Genomic DNA, 20,518 nt, shown 5'->3' with positions numbered 1-20,518 from the left:
GGCGTTTGTGACTCCGGGAGCGTGGATCCAGTCCCCATAGCGGCATCCAGACCTCTAGATGGCACTGGTGGGGAGGTTGACTGACCAGGGAAGGGAGCGTCTGTAGAGTGCAGTCGTGGGCGGGGGGGGGGGGGGGGGGGGTTCCAGGCAGGGCCAGTGGGAAAACCGGTTGTCCAAGGCAGGGGGCGACAGTGAGGTGCGCCGGTGGGGGGGAAGGTGGGGCTGGCGTCGAGGGCGAGGGAGGGGATCCAGCGGGCGCCAGGTCCCATAGGGAGACCGTGTCTTGTCGGCCGTCGGGGTACTCCACGTACACGTACTGGGGGTTAGCATGGAGTAGAGGACCCTTTCGAAAAACGGGTCCGACTTGTGTGCCCGCGCGTGTTTCCGGAGCAGGATGGGCCCGGGGGCTGCCAACCAGGTCGGGAGCGAGGTCCCTGAGGAGGACTTCCTAGGGAAGACAAGGAGACGTTCGTAAGGTGTTTGGTTAGTTGCAGTGCAGAGCAGAGACCGGATGGAGTGGAGGGCGTCTGGGAGGAGCTCCTGCCAGCGGGGGACTGGGAGATTCCTGGACCATAGGGCCAGTAGGATGGTCTTCCCGACTGCTCCGTTCTCCCTCTCAACCTGTCCGTTACCCCGGGGATTGTAATTGGTCGTCCTGCTCGAGGCAATTCCCTTGCTAAGCAGGAATTGACGCAGTTCGTCACTCATAAAGGAGGACCCCCTATCACTGTGTATGTAGGCGGGGAGTCCGAACAGGGAAAAAATGCTGTGGACTGCTTTGATGATTGTGGTTGTGGTCATGTCGGGGCAGGGGATGGCGAATGGGAAGCAGGAGTACTCGTCAATCACGTTGAGGAAGTACGTGTTGCGGTTGGTAGAGGGGAGGGGACCTTTGAAGTCCTTGCTGAGGCTTTCAAAGGGACGGGAAGCCTTTATCAGATGCGCTTTCTCTGGACGGTAGAAGTGCAGCTTGCACTCCGTGCAGATGTGGAAGTTCCTAGTGACTGTTCTGACCTCCTCGATGGAGTAGGGCAGGTTGCGGGTCTTTACGAAATGGAAGAAACGAGTGACCCCGGGGTGGCAGAGGTCCTCGTGAAGGGCTCGGAGGCGGTCCACTTGTGCCTTGTCACATGTGCCATGGGACAGGGCATCAGCAGGCTCGTTTAGCTTCCAGGGACAATACAGGATCTCGTAGTTATAGGTGGATAATTCGATCGTCCACCGTATCGTTCTTTATCTTGCCCGGCTGTGCATTGTCGAACATGAAAGCTACCGACCGTTGGTGCGTGAGGAGGGTAAACCTTCTGCCAGCCAGGTAATGCCTCCAATGTCGCACAGCATCTACTATGGCCTGTGCTTCCTTCTCGACCAAGGAGTGGCGGATTTTGGAAGCATGGAGGGTACGCGAGAAGAAGGCCACGGGTCTGCCCGCTTGGTTGAGGGTGGCCGCCAGAGCCACGTCAGATGCGTCGCTCTCGACTTGGAAGGGGAGGGACTCGTCGATGGCACGCATCGTGGCCTTTGCGATATCCGCTTTGATGCGGCTGAAGGCCTGGCGGGCTTCCGTCGACAGGGGGAAAGTAGTTGTTTGGATAAGAGGACGGGCTTTGTCGGCGTAGTTGGGGACCCACTGGGCGTAGTAAGAGAAGAACCCGAGGCAGCGCTTCAGGGCCTTGGAGCAGTGAGGGAGGGGGAACTCCATAAGGGGGCGCATGCGTTCCGGGTCGGGGCCTATCACTCCATTTCGCACTACGTAGCCGAGGATGGCTAGACGGTCGGTGCCAAACACGTATTTATCCTTGTTATACGTTAGGTTCAGGAGTTTTGCAGTCTGGAGGAATTTGCGGAGGTTGGTGTCGTGGTCCTGCTGGTCGTGGCCGAAGATGGTGACATTATTGAGATACGGGAATGTTGCCCATAAACCGTATTGGTCGACCATTCGGTCCATCTCTCGCTGAAAGACTGAGACCCCGTTTGTGACACCGAAGGGAACCCTTAAGAAGTGGTAGAATCGCCCATCCGCCTCGAACGCAGTATACCTGCGATCACTCGCGCGGATGGGGAGCTGGTGGTAGGCGGACTTTAGGTCTACCGTGGAGAAGACCTTGTACTGCGCGATCCTGTTGACCAGGTCGGATATACGGGGTAGGGGGTACGCATTCAGTTGCGTAAACCTGTTGATGGTCTGGCTGTAATCGATGACCATCCTGTTCTTGTCCCCGGTCTTTACCACCACAACTTGAGCTCTCCAGGGGCTGTTGCTGGCTTCGATGACCCCTTCCCTCAGAAGCCGCTGGACCTCGGTCCTGATGAACGTCAGGTCCTGGGCACTGTACCGTCTACTGCTGGAGTGACGGGGTGGCAATCCGGGGTGAGGTTTGCTAATAGGGAGGGGGGGGTCGACCTTGAGGGTCGCGAGGCTGCAGACAGTGAGAGGGGGTGTAGGGCCGCCGAATTTAAACGTTAGACTCTGAAGATTACACTGAAAATCCAACCCTAGGAGTATGGCCACGAGAGGTAGGGGAGGACGTAGAGCCTGTAATTCTTGAACTCGCTTCCCTGGACCGTGAGGTTCGCTACACAATACCCTTTTATTTCAACTGAATGGGAGCCAGAGGCCGGAGAGATTTTTTGATTGACGGGGTGGACAGGAAGAGAACAGCGCCTTACTGTCTCAGGATGTATAAAGCTCTCCGTGCTCCCAGAGTCGAGCAGACAGGACGTCTCGTGCCCGTTGATCAATACCATTGTCGTTGCTGTGGAAAGAGTGCAGGGTCGAGACTGGTCCAGGGTCACCGGTGCCAGCTGTGGCAGGAGTTCAGAGTCATCATCGGGCGGTGTGTGGTCACCCGCTCTGAGGTCCTTGGAGCCGGTCCAAGATGGCGGCGCCTATTGGTCACACATGGCTGAGGAGGGACAAAATGGCGGCACCCATCCCCCCGCACGTGGCGTCGGCGGAGCAAGATGGCGGCGCCCGGAGGTCCCACGTGGCGCTGAGGGAGGAAGATGGCGATATTCATGGGCGGCATGGTACCCGTGGAGAGGGTTGGAGCCGCGATCCGCACTCGCCGCCCGGGACCGCAGCGACCGCCCGGGCCGGGCAGACCGCCATGAAATGGCCCTTTTTGCCGCACCCCTTACACGTTGCCGAACGGGCTGGGCAGCGCTGTCGGGGGTGTTTCGCTTGCCCGCAGAAACAACAACGGGGCCCAGCGGGGTTGCTGGGGCGTCTCGCAGCGCAGGCCTCAGGCGATTCAGAGTCCACTGAGGGGGAATTCCACACTGCACAGGGGGCCGGCGCGCGGTCGGGGGCGTAGGCACGGGCGTTTCGGGAGGTCACACCCAGCGAGTCGGCGAGGCCTGTGCCTCCTTGAGGCCCAGAGTTTCTTTCACGAGCAGTCTCTGGTGGATTTGTAGGGACTGCATACCCGCAACAAAATGTCCCGGATCAATAGTTCAGTATGTTCGTTAGCCCAAACCTGTGGGCAGCTGCAGTTTCTCCGTAGCACGAGGAACGCACGATAGAACTTGTCTAGTGACTCACCAAGGCTCTGCCGCCTCGTTGCCTGCAGGTGCCGGGCGTAGGCTTGGTTTACTGGGTGGATATAATGTCCTTTGTGTAGTTCCATTGCGGAATCGTAGTCAGTTGCGTCCTTTTTAAAAAAATTAATTTTTATTCAAATTTGCACATTTTCACAAAATTGAAAACAATAACCGAAAATTCTAAGAACAAAAAAAACCAGAACTCCCCCCCCCCCCCCCCCCACTGCCGTAAATACAAAAGAGAAGCAATAAATTAACGCCCGGTCAGTAGCGTCCTTGATGAGCCTATAGATGTCCAGGCCCACTCTCGAGTGCAAGATCTGCAGTTTCTGCTCCCTCGTAGGTGTGCTTTCTGCCATGCCGAGGTAGCCGTTAAAACATGCTAACCAGTGCTTAAAGGTTGCTGCTGCATTAGTCGCGTGGGGGCTGAGTTGTCGACACTCCGGCTTGATGCGGACCTCCATCCGTTAAAATCTTGTCTATTAAATTGATGCACTATCAATTGACCACAGAAGCGAAGTTGTAGTCCGAACTGAAGGCTTTAATAGACAAGGTGTTTCCCCAGCAGCTCAGGTACAGAAAGGAAGCTGTGGGGAATACACGGGCTCTTATACCCCGCCTTACAGGACGGAGCTACGTTATAGCTCTAACCAATGGGTGACTAGTGTTACATACCATCGGGCCAATGAGCAGCGAGCCGTCTGCACTAATGGTGTCTCGGCATTGCTAGGTACCGTAGTACCTCTACTCATACTACCACAGCGTTATAAACCCCCTGATGTCTCCCAGGAGTTGTGTGGGAAGCTGACGGAGGTGGCGGGAAGGGTTCCATTAACTTGTTCTGCAGTCATGGCCTCAGCCCCTCGTACTCAGGAAGGCAGGAGGCTGTTGCGGGGGGGGGCGCACTCTGCACACACCCCACCCCCCCACCCTCAGATGTTACCAATGATGGGTGTGTCCAGAAACAGGCGTCATAGCCTGAGGATTCTGGGTAAACCATTTCGGACAGAGATGAGGAGACACTTCTTCACCCAAAGAGTGGTGAGCCTGTGGAATTCATTACCACAGGAAGTAGTTGATGCTGAAACATTGAATATATTCAAGAGGTGGCTGGATAAGCACTTGGGGAGAATGGGATCAAAGGCCATGGGGAGAAAGCAGGATTAGGCTATTGAGTTGGATGATCAGCCATGATTGTGATGAATGGCGGAGCAGGCTCGCAGGGCGAAAAGGCCTCCTCCTGCTCCTATCATCTATGTATCTATGGGATTTAGGAATTCTTGCAAAAAGCCCACTTAACCTTCCTTGAATTAGAAAGAATTAAACAGCTAGCATTTGACTGGTGGGTGTGAACACTCACAATTGGCCACATGAATGAGGGATTAAGAGAAGTAATCCTGTTGGGTGAGCACAAAATAATTCCCTCTTGCAGAACTTTAAAAGTCATGTGGCTGGACAAAGAGATTCCGAAGCGAGAGGATCAGCTATTGTAGCTGCTGGACAACAAAACTCATTCACAACCTTCCAACTCAGAGTGACCTTGGGTTTAGTAATTCCCTAGTAATATCATTAAATATGAATTCTGGGTTCAGATAAAAATTTCTGAAATCGCATTTTACTCATAAGGACACAAACGTAAGACCATAGGAACCAGGAGCAGGAGTCAGCATTTCAACCCCTCGGCCCTGCTCCGCCATTCAATACTTTTTAAAATTCACTCTTTGGATGTGGGCGTCGCTGGGCTGGGCCAGCATTTGTTACCCATCCCTAATTGCCCTTGAACTGAGGGGCGAAGGATTGTTGTGTGTATCTGGAGTCACATTTCGGCCAGACCGGTAAGGACGGCTGATTCCCTTTCCTGAAAGACCTTAGTGAACTAGATGGGTTTTTACGACAATCGGCAATGGTTTCATGGTCATCATTCTACTTTTCATTCCAGATTTTTTTATTGAATTGAAATTTCACCATCTGCCAAGGTGGGATTTGAACTAGGATCCCGCACCTCTGGATTACTGGTCTAATGACAACACTACTGTACCATCGCCTCCCTAACAATCTTGGCTGATCTCGTCCAGGCCTGATCTCCCACCATCCTGCCCATTCCCATAATACTTCATCCCACCACTAATTAAAAACCTGGTTATCTCCTCCTCAAATTTCTTTAGTGTTCCGGCATCCACTGCTCCTTAATGTCAAAAAAAATCAACAAAGTTTATCATCTAGTTGTTTTTATTATAATCAAAGCAGCTCGCACAATTTGTGAAGACTTTACAAAGCTTTTCAGATTGTCATAAAGTATAAAACACTGCAATATGGGAAAGTAACTTCTAAAAGCAAGGTGAAAATATTCTGGTCATTCGTGTAGGTATTAGTCAACCTTCTGGCCGGTCTTCGAGTGTAGCTCTGATCCCATTGATGTTCTCTGGCTGATGTTTCCACAGAAACGATCATTTGCTGGCCTGCAGAACTGTATAACAAATGAATTTAAACAATCGGAATGAGGAAAACGGATGGATTCACTTTTTTCTGTAAGTCAAATACTTCAAGCGATACTGGTGATAAAATAGGTGAGAGTGTGGATGGAGATATTCTGATGTAAGTGCTGAGGTTTGTTTGCCATAACCTCGCACTGCGATCTTGCTCCAATTTCCTGGGTTCGGGGAAGCTCTCTATTTTACATCTGGTGCCCACAGCTCTGGGGCACATCATGGGTTCCAGATTATACAATGCAATGCTGTGCCTGGTCCAGGGGCACTGTTTTTAAAAAATAAATTTAGAGTACCCAATTCATTTTTTCCAATTAAGGGGCAATTTAGTGTGCCCAATTCACCTACCCTGCACATCTTTGGGTTGTGGGGGCGAAACCCACGCAAACACGGGGAGAATGTGCAAACTCCACACAGACAGTGACCCAGAGCCGGGATCGAACCTGGGACTCAATGCACCACCGTGCTGCCCTCAGGGGCACTGTTGATCCTCCTTTACCCATGTTCAAGGCCGCCTTTGTACACAGGCATGCATTATAAATAAATAATTTAATTAAACAGTGCTTTGCCTTGACTGCCGACTTAAATTTTCCCCACCTTGCGCTCCCGCGTAAAAATGAAATCTCCTGATGAACTAACATTTTTATCCTTTCTGTTAACGAGTTTAAAATTCACCCCAAAGGTCATTGTTATCACACTCGAATGGCTCCCTTGTTAAAATTTCACAGGGAGAACTTATTTTCTTGTGGATTATGCGTTGCTTTTCTTGGCAACTTTCAAAGTGCCTGAGCTTTTAGGCTGAAGTAAAATATCTGTAAATATTAGAGCAAATAGATTTCATATTTTATACCTGGCCCTTTTGCAAAATGTGCGTAGCATGTGACTGAAGCGGAGCAAACAGCCATAGCCGCAAAGAGCAGCCAACGGAATATAGTCCATATCTTCAGCAGAACCTCTCTGATTAAACAAGGAATTATAATTAATACAGTACAAAATAAATTAACTCACAGTTTATGCAACATGACCATCAATAATGTCAAAACAATTCTGCAAAATTATAATGAACGGAGTGACAGTTTGTCCGAGCTATGGGGTGATTTTCAAAGTGTAGTCACGCCTCGGAGTTTTGGGCTTTGTACACACAGGGAAAATATCTCTAACAGGAATTGCGCAGAGACGAGCTGTGTTCTGGTGAGACTGCATCTCTCTGTTGAGGATGCATTACAGCAGTGTTCTAAGGTTTCTTCAGTAACACCTTCCAAACCTGTGACCATCACCAGTTGGAAAGACAAGGCCAACAGGTAAAGCAGCACCACCTCAACTTCACCTTCTTAACTACCACACTAACTTGACCTGTAAGTGGATCATGATTCCTTCACCTTTTCTGCGTCAAAACCCTCTGCACCGTACAACACCGGTGGGTGTATCGAAATCACATAGACAGCAGGGGTTCAAGGTGGTGGCTTACCAACATTTTATCAAGGGCAACTAGGGATGGGCAATGAATGAGGGTTTGTCAGCAGCATCAACATCCCGTGAATGAATAAACGCTGGGCTGGGGTGTCGGATGTTCCGTAAGGGAAGGAATCAGCAGAAAGTGTTAATGTCACTCTCTCATATTATCGCACCGAATGATTACTGCCAAGGTCTGAAAAACGTCGCCCCCTGGCTTCGATATGTGTGTATTAAATGGGAAGACAATCAATGGCAGAATTATGAGGAAATATATGGCACCAAGATGGCGGTTGCGTGGATTATAGTAATTTAATAACATCACGTTGCTCATCATGACCTGTGAGGAAAGCAGGATTATCTAACAACCGTGGCTTCAATGAGGGTGGCACAAAACTGATATTTAGAAGTTGCAAATTAAAATCTTACCTTGAGGTATCGTTGGAACCATTTGGTCTTCCTATTGTCAGAAATAAACATGAATGAATAATTTGATGAATAACTGCCAACCACCACAATTATTATCTTCAACGTACTGTATTTATGGAAAGTGAACCTGGGTATTGTGAGCAGCGAAATGGTGGGAGTGGGTGGCCAGAAGGGTGGGAAAATGTTACATTTTTCCTGAACACTTGCTGATTACGTTTTCTTAAGCCAGTTAGTCAAACACAGGATGAATGAACAATGATTTTTGAGAGGACGTCTTTGTCCTTGACTGACACGAAAGCTGAGGAAAAGGTAGATTCTGAGGGGCCTTCACAATGAGCTTATAGTGTTGGAAGGACAATAATCTGTGAGGTATTGCACAAACTTTCAATATATTTTTAATATCAACATTTTCTATTAGTATTAGTGAAAGTTTTGGACTCTTTACCCAGAGAGCTGATAGAAGCTGGAACTTGTTAAATGTGGAACTAGGGACAGTACCTCCAATCCAGTCATGGCTTTCAGATCTTGCTGGGGTGCAGGATGCGCAGTCCAGGCCACGGGAGGTTCATGTGAGGCCGGGTCAGCTGGTGTAAGGATCATATGGAGCGGCGGATAGAGTGGATGGTGAAGCCGGTATCTAGTCTGGAGCCACATCGTGCCAACGTGGCTCCTAGCCGAGTTGTCCAGTGCGTTTTTAAAAATTTCAATCAGTTAAAATTGGTGCCTTGAGCATCCTAAAAATGTCTGGTTTGCGGACGGACACTGTTGTTTTTTTGGTCAGCGGATCTGAGACGTTCTACCTGTACCACAAGGTGTAATTGTGACAAATTTCATAGATGCCCTTCGGGGGAAATTGAGCTAAACTTAGCGAGGGGGAAAGTAAGAGAAGGATGGGCTGAAAGGTTGAGATGAAGTAGGGTGGCCGCAATGTGTAAATAAAGAACTCAGCATTGACCAATTGTTATTGTTTTGTGAGTTTTATTCATCACTGATTGAATGATAATAATTTTATATTGAACCTTACCTTCAACAGTTGTCAGATGTTTTACCTGGATGATCTTTATGTTCTTTACTGTCACTGCTCCACACCAGTACTCTCCTTCATCGGCTTTATTAATGTTGCCCAGGGTAACAGCAAAATTATGAGAATTATTAATAGTGATTGAAACACTCCCATTTTGCAGATTGGTTACAGCCCCATCTGAGCTGGCAATAATGGTGCATTTATTTATAGAGGTTACTTTACACAGGAATTTCTTATAGAATTTCTCCTCCTCCGTGTACAGACATGGTACAGTGGCGACATTTCCCACAACGCCACTGATCTCTGATACAATTGGCTCCCATGTACCTGTTGATAAATGAGAAACACAATCAATAAAAGTTCAAAATGCTGAAAAACTGAGCATCTTTTCATTGCTGAAAATATAATAAACCAGCCAAATGTTGAAAATGTCAGAAATATTTTCTGTTTTTAATGTACGGACTGGATTGTAGTGTAAAATGCACTGCGATCATTGAAGGCTCCTGCGTTCAATTCCTGCTCGTTCTAAACCTTTAATTTAATATTTCAGAGGTGTGTGGGTCTACGTTTAGTGAACCATTTCTATTTCTGTAGCTGCAGTGAAATTGCTCAGAACGTTCGGGTGAATTTTCAAAGTCGATGAAGGGACCCCCAACTCCAGGCCTGTTGGACACAAACTGAGCATCGCTTTGGATAAACACTAAAAATATACAAACAATGTGAGTTTGTTACTTGTAGGTCAAATGGAGTTTCAGTTTTCATCGCCAGAACCATTGGGTCTGAGATTAGCTGCTGAACTGCTTTTATACTAAAGAAAATGGTCAGATGTTCCTTCTGCGCTGTAAATTCTATGATTCAATGCCATCGTGTTCTAATTTGGGAAGGGTTTTTCATGGCGTCAGCAGTATTTTGCCAACTTTGATATCAGATGTGATGAAAGACATCAGGCGTTACTATTATTATTAATTAATAAGTGGGAAGTCAGCAGCACGGTAGCACAGTGGTTAGCACAGTGGCTTCATGACGCCAGGGTCCCAGGTTCGATTCCCGGCTTGGGTCACTGTCTGTGCAGAGTCTGCACGTTCTCCCCGTGTCTGCGTGCTCCGGGTGCTCCGCTTTCCTCCCACAAGTCCCGAAAGAGGGGCTGTTAGGGAATTTGGACATTCTGAATTCTCCCTCCATGTACCCGACCAGGCGCCGGAATTTGGCGACTAGGGGAATTTTCACTGTAACTTCATTGCAGTGTTAGCATAAGCCTACTTGTGACAATAATAAAGATTATTATTATTATATCCCATCAGCACTTAATCCATTTTAGTAATCTATTAATTGTCGACCTGGGAAGAAATTATGAGGACTCAGGACAATAGGAGTGAGTCTCGGTGGCCTGGTTGTTCCCCCACCCCCATCTACCCAATCTCGTCTCTGCATCTCTGATGGTCCCCCCCCCCCCCCCCCCCGTCCCCCGTCCCCCCTGTCCCCGACCCATTGACGTCCAGTACACTACGTGCAGTAGAGCTGGACACCTGGGTCATTTCTAGTTCCGGCCTTCCCTGCGACCTGCGTGCTCAGGGCTGGGAGGGTGGTGGGAAGAGACGGAGCAACAGAGAAGGCAGGGAGGGAATGAGTAGGGAAAAAAGGTGGAAAGATTGGCGGATAATGGGGGATGGAGAGTCAAAGAGGGGGGGTGGAGGAGAGGGAGGCAGGAGGAGAAGGGGAGGGGGGGATATGAAGGAAGAAACCTGATGTAATCCAGGAGTGTGGGCGGGAGGGGGGGAGGGGGGGGGGGGGACAGTTGGCAGAAAATGACTCCAGAGGGGCAGATGGGGAAGACAAATGCTGCAATCTGGGATAGCGGGGGTGAGGTGGCAGGGGGGGGGGGGGGGCGAGGGGATGTACTGTATTAGTTGTAGGTTATGAGGAAAAACATAAAAAACTAGCTCAAAAAGATATGTTAATATAGAAGCTGCTTCTTCTAAAGTTTGCTCAGATTTCGGCTGATTGAAGGAATAGAAATTCAGAAATATGGGCCATAATTCTCCTGTTTGAAAACTCCAGAATCTTTCCAGCGGGAAAACCATTGAATGGGATTTAGAATGTTTTATTCACAGGATTGGGCTTTACATAGTACCATAGAAATTACAGTGCAGGAGGAAGCCATTCAGCCCATCGGGAACAACGTGCAAACTCCGCACAGTCTGTCTCCTGAGGCCGGAAATGGACCCAGATCCCTGGAGCTGAGCCACCACTGTGCCAACGTGCCTCCCATACTTTGGGCTTGAGAGGGGTGGGGCCTAATCTCTCTGACAGGTATTCGGCCCCCCCCCCCCCATTTCACAATATTGATGCAGCTCCCTCACGAATCGCTGGCAAGACCCCCACCTCCCCCCACCCAGGGCCACTGGCAAGGCCCCTCACCCCCACCCCATTGCTGACAAGGTTCCCACACCACTGGCACGCATCTTTAATATTGATTAATTTATTAATAAATTAATCCTTATTGTCACAAGTCGGCTTACATTAACACTGCAATCAAGTTACTGTGAAAATCCCCTAGTCACCACATTCTGGTGCCTGTTCGGGTACACAGAGGGAGAATTCGGAATTTTCCAATTCACCTAACAAGAAATGGTGTGAGACAGAAATGTTACGAGACAGTTGAAATGAAATGGGATTAAAACAAAATGGGTCGAGGTGGGGTAGAGCTAATCATCTGAAGTTGTTGAATTCGATGTTGAGACCGGAAGGCTGTAGCGTGCCTAACCGGAAGATGAGATGCTGTTCCTCCAGTTTGCATTGAGCTTCACAGCAACACTGCAGCAGGCCAAGGACAGACATGTGGGCATGGGAGCAGGGTCTTGTGTTAAAATGGCAAGCAACGGGAAGATCAGGGTCCTGAATACGCACAGACTGAAGATGCTCAGCAAAGCGATCACCCAGTCTGTATTTGGTCTCTCTGATATAGAGGAGACCACATTGGGAGCAGCGAATGCAATAGACCAAATTGGAAGAGATGCAAGTGAAACGCTGCTTAACCTGGAATGAATGTTTTGGGCCTGGGATGTTAAGCATGGAAGAGGTAAAGGGTCAGGTGTTACACCTTCTGCGATTGCATGGGAAGGTGCCATGGGTGATGGGAGAGGTGTTGGGTGGAGGAGTGGGCCAGATTATCTCGGAGGGAACGGTCTCTGCGGAATGCTGACAGAGGGAGTGAAGGGAAGACGTGCTTGGTGGTGGCATCATGCTGGAGATGGCAAAAATGGCGGAGGATTGTGCTTTTCATCCCATTTCATTTCAACTATCTCTTACCATTTCTTTCTTTCTTGTCTTTCCTAATATATATTTAACTACCCGCCCCATCTTATCAACCTTTCCTTATCCCTTCTCCCCTTTGCTTACCCCTTCCCATCCCCCCCACATCTCCATCTGTCACAGTTTAGCCTCTGATGTTAGTTTTTCTGCTGTTTGGCCTTTTACACCTTTTGTTCTCTCTGGGGACTGCCATCTTCCCCCTTGCTTTCTGTGGCTATTAGCACCCTGTTTCCCTCGGTTTCTGTAGCTGTGGCTCATCTTTCATTCTTACTCAACAGTATAAATATTTCTCACTTTTTCTGTCTTTTAGCTTTGACAAAGAGTCATCGGACTCGAAACGTTCGCTCTTTTCTCTCCCTACAGATGCTGCCAGACCTGCTGAGATTTTCCAGCATTTTCTCTTTCGTTTCAGATTCCAGCATCCGCAGTAATTTGCTTTTATCCTATATTTAGAGAGGTTAATGGAAATGGATAGAAATGGGAGGATGGGAGGTCTTTACTTGTACATAAGGAACTGTGATAATCCTTTCATAGTCTGAGCTCACACAGCAGCAGTGTTACTGCAGCCCAACCACATTATCAACGCTAGAATCAATCTTCTGCAATATTCTTACCTGTGAAAACCTTCAGCAATATAACATCTGAAATATTGAATGAGCCGTTATCTTCTAGTCCACAGCAGTATGCTCCTGTTTCTATCTCTTGAAGGTGTCGTATGGTTACTGAAATCTTGCCATTTGTATTAGCAATTGATGTTCCTCGATAATCATTTCTGACTTTCTGCCCATCAATGCTCGATATATGATCGCACCGAGTTCCCGAAGTTGTCCTGCACCACCAGATTGCAGAGTTTCCTTTGTACCTTTCTCCCTGTAGACATCCCACTGTGATGGTTTCTCCCACTGCAGCTCTCATCACTATCGGAGCCGTCTGTGTCTGTGAAGCTGTTGGGTGAAACATGTTTTAAGAAAGCTGGAAATATCCCATCAATCAATTTTAGACAATCCTTTCACAAGGGGACACACACAAATCCTGAGTGGGACTGGTGTCAAGAACCTTAAAGCAGAGAAGGAGGCCATTCGGCCCGTCATGTCTGTGCCAGCTCTTAGAACATTTATTGTCCAATTTAATCCCACACCCCAGCCCCCCTCCGAAACCCTGCACATTGGTCCCCTTCAAATGTATGTCCATCTGCCTTTGGAAAGTTCCTCTGGAATCTCATTCCATGATTATTCCAGGTGGTGTTTTCCAGATGATAACAGCCTAATGTGTGAAATAACGTCTCCTCATTTACCCACTGTTTTTTCTCCCAACTATTTTAACTCTATGATCTCTTGTTACCAATCCACCAGCAGAGGAAATAATTACTCTCCACCTGCTGCATGAGACCCTTCCTCAATTTCAATACTTTTTTCCCTTTAATCTTTTCTACTCTAAGGACAATAATCCCAATTTCTCCAATCTGCCCACAAATCCAAACTGCCACATTCCTGGTATCATCCTGGTAAATCTGCCCTGTGCCCTCGCCAGGGGCTTGACCTCCTCCCTCAAGTGTGTTGCCCAGAGTTGAACACAGTACCTAACCAGTGAGTAGTGAAGGGTTAACATAACTCCTCACTTTGCATTTATTACTCTTATTTAAAATTCAAAAATCATCCTCACATTAACATTATATTGCAATTATCAGCTTCTTTAAGGTTGGGGGAGTGATTCGGGGTGGCACAGCCGCACAGTGGTTAGCACTGCTGCCTCACATCTCCAGGGGCTCGGGTTCAATTCCGGCCTCGGGTGACTGTCTCTGTGGAGTTTGCCACATTCTCCCCGTGTCTGCGTGGGTTTCCTCCGGGTGCCCCGGTTCCCTCCCACAGTCCAAAAATGTACAGATTAGGTGGATTGGCCGTGCTACATTGCCCCTTAGTGTCCAAAAGGTTAGGTGAGATACTGGGTTGTGGGAATAGGGTGGAGGCGTGGCTTTAAGTAGGGTGCTGTTTCCAAGAACCGGTGCAGAGTCAATGGGCCGAATGGCCTCCCTCTGCACTGTAGGGCTTCTGTGATTCAACGGCCTCGTTGGGCCCAAAAAGGCCGTTGAATCCTGCGAGAGGCCCCTCGTGAGATTTGCGACGCTGGAAACAACGGAATCTCACGAGACGTCGCGATCTGGATTTCGCTCTCGCTGCGCGTGACCCAGATCGGTATATTTAAATGAGCCATTAGGCGATCGCCGGAGTCTCCCAGCACTTGGGATGTAACGGTCACTCCTGGGAGATCTTCGTCAGGATTTAGAGCTGGATCAGGCAAAACAGACCCGGGGTGGTGGGGTGGTGGGGGCGGGGGGGTGGGGGGGGGGGGGGTGGTGGGAACTCCCTATGCCAGCCTATCACCGTGACCCTCCCACCCTGGCACCTTGGCAGTGCCATCTTGCCACTGCCTGGCTGCCAGGCTGGCAGTACCAGTGTGTCCAGGTAGCAGATTGACACTGATGGCGATCAGGCCCAGTGGAGCCTTACCAGGTGGAGGAGGGGTGACAGGGTGTTCCTAATGACCTCCCCAAGGTTGGGGTCAGAAGGGTGAAAAGGAGGGGGGGGGGGGAGGGCGGAAAGTGTGCAGGGGGGGGGGGGGGGGGGGGGAGAGAAGGATTGAGTCAGTATTTTCAAAATGCGAGGTGCATTTCCTGCCGGTGAGTAGAAGCAGGAAATCGCTCAAAGTGCGGCCTCAGGGGGGAGTCACTCCCCTCGGCCAAAAGAACAGCAAAGTGCCGTTCAATATTGGGGTGTTTTTCAGCACTGCAGCCACCCAGAAACACCCTGCTAAACGCGTGCCAACCAGACATAAACATTGTCTGCTTGAATTGCCCTGAGGTTTCTCATCAACCATCTTGGGATGAAGCTCAAATCTAGTTGGATTTGTAGCTTCGGATGAGCTGTGGGGTTAGTGGAGTGTCCATTTTAACTCTGCAATCAAGGGGCAGCACGGTGGCGCAGTGGGTTAGCCCTGTGGCCTCAGGGCGCCGAGGTCCCAGGTTTGATCCCGGCTCTGGGTCACTGTCCATGTGGAGTTTACACATTCTCCCCGTGTTTGCGTGGGTTTCGCCCCCACAACTCAAAGATGTGCAGGCTAGGTGGATTGGCCTCGCTAAATTGCCCCTTAATTGGAAAAAAATGAAAAAGGAAGTTTAACTCTGCAATCCTGGACAGAATTGGACTTCCCAGTCTGTTGGGCGACAGGACTTACACTCTGCAAATTTATGTTACTGCATGTGTGTCCTGATTGTAGCTGCCTCATCTTAACCAATTGACTGCTGTTTCTACAATCCTTTGGTCAGATAGTTCTGTTCCTCCATCTCACTGCTGCTATTGGGGGGTCTATAGAAAACTCCCAATAAAGTGACTGCTCCTCTCTTGTTTCTGACTTCCACCCATACTGACTCAGAAGACAAACCTTCCTCCACTACCACATTTTCTGCAGTGTGGTGCACTCCCTAATTCACAGTGCCACTCCCCCTCCTCTTTTACCTCCCTCTCTATTCTTCTTAAAACATCTAAACCACAAAACATCGAACAACTATTCTTGCCGCTGTGAAATCCATGTCCCCGTAATGGCCACATCATAGTTCCAAGTACTGATCCATGCTCTGAGTTCATCTCCCTTATTCCTGACACTTCTTACATTGAAACAGACACACTTTAACCCATTCCACTGAGTGCAACTTTGCCCTATCAACTGTCTATCCTTCCTCACAGACTTGCTGCATACTATTTCAGCCCATTCAACAGCTACCCTATCCTCTGATCCATAGCTCTGGTTCCCATCCCCCTGCCAAACTAGTTTAAACCCTCCCGAAGAGCTCGAGCAAACCTCCCACCCAGGATATTGGTGCCCCCTCCAGTTTAGGTGCAATCCGTCCTTCATGTACTGGTCCCACCTTCGCCAGAAGATATCCCAATGATCCACATATCTGAAGCCTTCCCTCCTGCACCAGCCCTGTAGCCATGTGTTCAGCTGCACTCGTTCTCTCTTCCTTGCCTCACTTGCACGTGGCACCGGTAGCAATCCTGAGATCAGTACTCTGCTTGTCCTGCTCTTTAGCTTCCAACCTAACTCCCTTTTTAGATCCTCATCCCTTTTCTTACCTGTGTTGTTGGTGCCTATGTGCACCACGACTTCTGGTTGCTCCCCCTCCCCCTTCAGAATCCTGCAGACTCAATCCGAGACATCCCTGACCCTGGCACCCGGGAGGCAACATACCTTCCGGGAGTCTCGTTCGCAACCACAAAATCTCCTACCCGTTTCCCTAACCATTGAGGCTCCTATCACTATTGCTTTTGTATTCTTCCCCTTCCCTTCTGGGCCACAGACCCAGGCTCAGTGCCGGAGACCTGGCTGCTAGGACCTTCCCCCGGTAGGTCCCCAACAGCATCCAAAACGGTACACTTGTTTTGAAGGGGAACGGCCACGAAGGATCCCTGCACTGTCTGCCTGTTCCTTTTCCTTCCCCTGAGTGTAACCCAGCTACTCTTGTCCTGCACCTTGGGTGTGGCTACCTCCCTGTTACTCTTCTCTATCACCCCCTCTGCCTCCTGGATGATCCGAAGTTCATCCAGCTCTAGCTCCAGTTCCCTAACGCGGTCTCCGAGGAGCTGGAGTTGGGTGCACATCCGGCTGGTGTAATCACCATCCACATCCTACAGGAGGAGCTGGTAACTGCCCTAGCTTCCATCCCCTCTGATTTGAATTCCCAAAGAGCTTTAAAAGGAAAAAAAAGATTAAACACCCGTTAGGCCCTTAAAATATATATATATATACTGCTAAATGGTGCTATGTCTTTTCGTCCGACGTCATTTCGTCCAACGACACTTCGTCCACGTCTTTTGGTCCAACGTCTTTTTGTCCGCCCGTCTTTTGGTCCAACGTCACTTCGTCCAATTATCCAATTACAAATAGTTTAATTTAGTTTTTCAATGTTACTGCTCAAGGATCCTCTCCACCTATTTCGCCTCTTGAGGTTGAGTTCTGCATTTGTGCTGCTTGATCTCCAGACATTATTAAGATAAGCTGCAGGATATTCACCCATGTATGCTCCAGCGTGATGAGAGCCATTGTATCTGATGGAATATTTGATCATTTCAGACCTGTAATGTCAGAACCCACTGCCAACCAGAGGTTTTAATCACTCGACGAAAATCGAGTTTAAATCTGCTTCTTTCAGAACTGCACTCATTGTCTAAATCCAATTAGACTCCCACTTATATCTCTGTGTGTCGGAATTGTAGAATATCAAATCATCTTGTCCTCTCCCCATTATTCTCTCTCGGGTACAGTTCTGGAAATCTAACTTTTAGGGAATTTCGGGAATTTACAATTTACATCAATTTTAAGTAATTTCGGGAATTTTAAGTAATTAGTAAACTTTTAGATTTTTTAACTGCATTTTTAGATTTTTTAACTTTTTAACTGCATTTTTCAACTTACATTTTACTTGCATTTTATCAATTACTTGCATTTTAGCAATTAAATTCACTTGCTGTATTGTACTTGCATTTTATCAATTAAATGGTTTTATACGGAGCTAATTTGTAATTGGATAATTGGACGAAGTGACGTTGGACCAAAAGACGGGCGGACAAAAAGACGTTGGACCAAAAGACGTGGACGAAGTGTCGTTGGACGAAGTGACGTCGGACGAAAAGACGCGACACGCTGCTAAATATATATATATACTGCTAAATATATATATATACTGCTAAATATATATATATATACTGCTAAATATATATATATATATACTGCTAAATATATATATATATACTGCTAAATATATATATATATACTGCTAAATATATATATACTGCTAAATATATATATATACTGCTAAATATATATATATATACTGCTAAATATATATATATATACTGCTAAATATATATATACTGCTAAATATATATACTGCTAAATATATATATACTGCTAAATATATATATATACTGCTAAATATATATATATACTGCTAAATATATATATATATACTGTTAAATATATATATATATATACTGTTAAATATATATATATATATACTGCTAAATATATATATATACTGCTAAATATATATATATATATATATACTGCTAAATATATAGATACTGCTAAATATATATATACTGCTAAATATATATATATACTGCTAAATATATATATACTGCTAAATATATATATACTGCTAAATATATATATATACTGCTAAATATATATATATACTGCTAAATATATATATATATACTGCTAAATATATATATATACTGCTAAATATATATATATATACTGCTAAATATATATATATATACTGCTAAATATATATATATACTGCTAAATATATATATATATATATATACTGCTAAATATATAGATACTGCTAAATATATATATACTGCTAAATATATATATATACTGCTAAATATATATATACTGCTAAATATATATATACTGCTAAATATATATATATACTGCTAAATATATATATATACTGCTAAATATATATATATATACTGCTAAATATATATATATACTGCTAAATATATATATATATACTGCTAAATATATATATATACTGCTAAATATATATATATATACTGCTAAATATATATATATATACTGCTAAATATATATATATACTGCTAAATATATATATATACTGCTAAATATATATATATATATACTGCTAAATATATATATATATATATACTGCTAAAAACGGGCGGACTGCCCGACAGCTGCCCGACACCGAACCAGGCTCCGGAAATAACAACAGCAAACCCAGCTCTGCCGACCCTGCAAGTTCCTCCTTACTAACATCTGGGGGCTTGTGCTAATGTTGGGAGAGCTATTTCACAGCCTAGCTAAACAACAGCCTAATATAGTCATACTCACAGAATCATATCTTATAGCCCATGTCACAGACTGCACAATTACCATTTCTGGAAATGTCCTGTCTATTCGGCAGGACAGACCCAGCAGAGGTGGTGGTACAGTGGTATACAGTCGGGAGGGAGTTGCCCTGGGAGTCCTCAACATCGACTCTGGACCCCGTGACGTCCCCATGGCTTATTCGCCACTTGTCTGGTTGAGCGCAGCTCCAACAACACTCAATAAGCTCAACACCATCCAGGACAAAGCAGCCCCACTTGATTGCTCCCCCTTCCACAAACATTCAAACCCTCGACCACTGCGAACAGTGGCAGCCGTGTGTACCATCTACAAGATGCACCTCAGTAACTCACCAAGGTTCCTTAGATCGCACCTTCCAAATCCACGACCACTACCACCCAGAAGGACAAGAGCAGCAGATACCTGGGAACCCCCCCCCCCCCCCCCCCCCCCCCCCCCCCACCCCACCTGGAGGTTCCCCTCCAAGTCACTCACCATCCTGACTAGGAAATAGATCGCTGTTCCTTCACTGTCGTTGGAACTCCCTCCCGAACAGCACAGTGGGTGTACCTACACCCAGACTGCAGCGGTTCAAGAAGGCAGCTCACCACCACTTTCTGAAGGGCAGCTAGGGATGGGCCATAAATGCTGGCATAACCAGCGACACCCACATCCCCGAACTGAATTTAAAAAATAGAAACGTCGTGCCATTTTTCTCAGACATAAACATGAGCTGTTACTCCAAATATAGAATTGGAAAATCTTACTTGATATCAAAGTGAGGAACAGCATTGCAGTAATAATCATGCTCCCAATGGTTTCCACAGTTTTCAGTGTCTCTGTATCGGTCAGAAGATCTGCGATGAATCATTTACTTCCTCCTTGATCCAGCAATATCTGCCCAACACATACAGGATAAGAGAAGCTGACCAATCATACTGCTTCACAACATTATTTGTGTCGATGCCACTTGTTGCAATTTGAGGAAATGATCTCTTGTTGGCTGACCATTGCCAAATTCCGACATTAAGTAAAGATATTGGGCGGGATGCTCCGCCGTTGGGATGCTCCGTTTTGCTGGCAGCCTGGGGGTTTCCTGACAGCGTGGGCTGCCCCACAATGGGAAACCCGATTGACTGGCCAGCGTAATGGAACATCCCGCCGGCGTGATGGGGCAGAAATGCGGTTCAGCGGGATGGAGCATCCTGCTGTCTCTATGTGAAAATATCTTTTCAATTTCAATTTCTGGTTGTTTTGCTTCTTGCTGTAATGTGTATCAATATAATAAATTATCCTCTTGGTGCTTTATGCAGGAAATTAATCCAAATGCCTCCTACTTGGGTCATGAATAACA

General features: G+C 47.0%; 1 protein-coding gene across 1 annotated transcript; it reads right to left on the bottom strand.

Annotated features, from left to right (window-relative positions):
* Nucleotides 1-5,754: 5,754 nt before the first annotated feature.
* LOC119978322 (polymeric immunoglobulin receptor-like) lies at nucleotides 5,755-20,010 on the bottom strand. Its single transcript, XM_038819865.1, has 6 exons — nucleotides 19,932-20,010; nucleotides 12,861-13,190; nucleotides 8,935-9,261; nucleotides 7,911-7,941; nucleotides 6,880-6,986; nucleotides 5,755-6,010 (listed from the first exon to the last, which is right to left on the bottom strand). The coding sequence occupies exons 1-6, from the start codon at nucleotides 19,969-19,971 to the stop codon at nucleotides 5,991-5,993; spliced, it is 855 nt and encodes a 284-aa protein (XP_038675793.1). The 5' UTR covers nucleotides 19,972-20,010; the 3' UTR covers nucleotides 5,755-5,990.
* Nucleotides 20,011-20,518: the final 508 nt, after the last annotated feature.

Source organism: Scyliorhinus canicula, chromosome 15 (assembly GCF_902713615.1).
Source record: "Scyliorhinus canicula chromosome 15, sScyCan1.1, whole genome shotgun sequence".
NCBI classification, from domain to species: domain Eukaryota; kingdom Metazoa; phylum Chordata; class Chondrichthyes; order Carcharhiniformes; family Scyliorhinidae; genus Scyliorhinus; species Scyliorhinus canicula.
The sequence above is the reverse complement of the archived record's forward strand: the minus strand, read 5'-3'. Positions and strand labels throughout refer to the sequence as shown.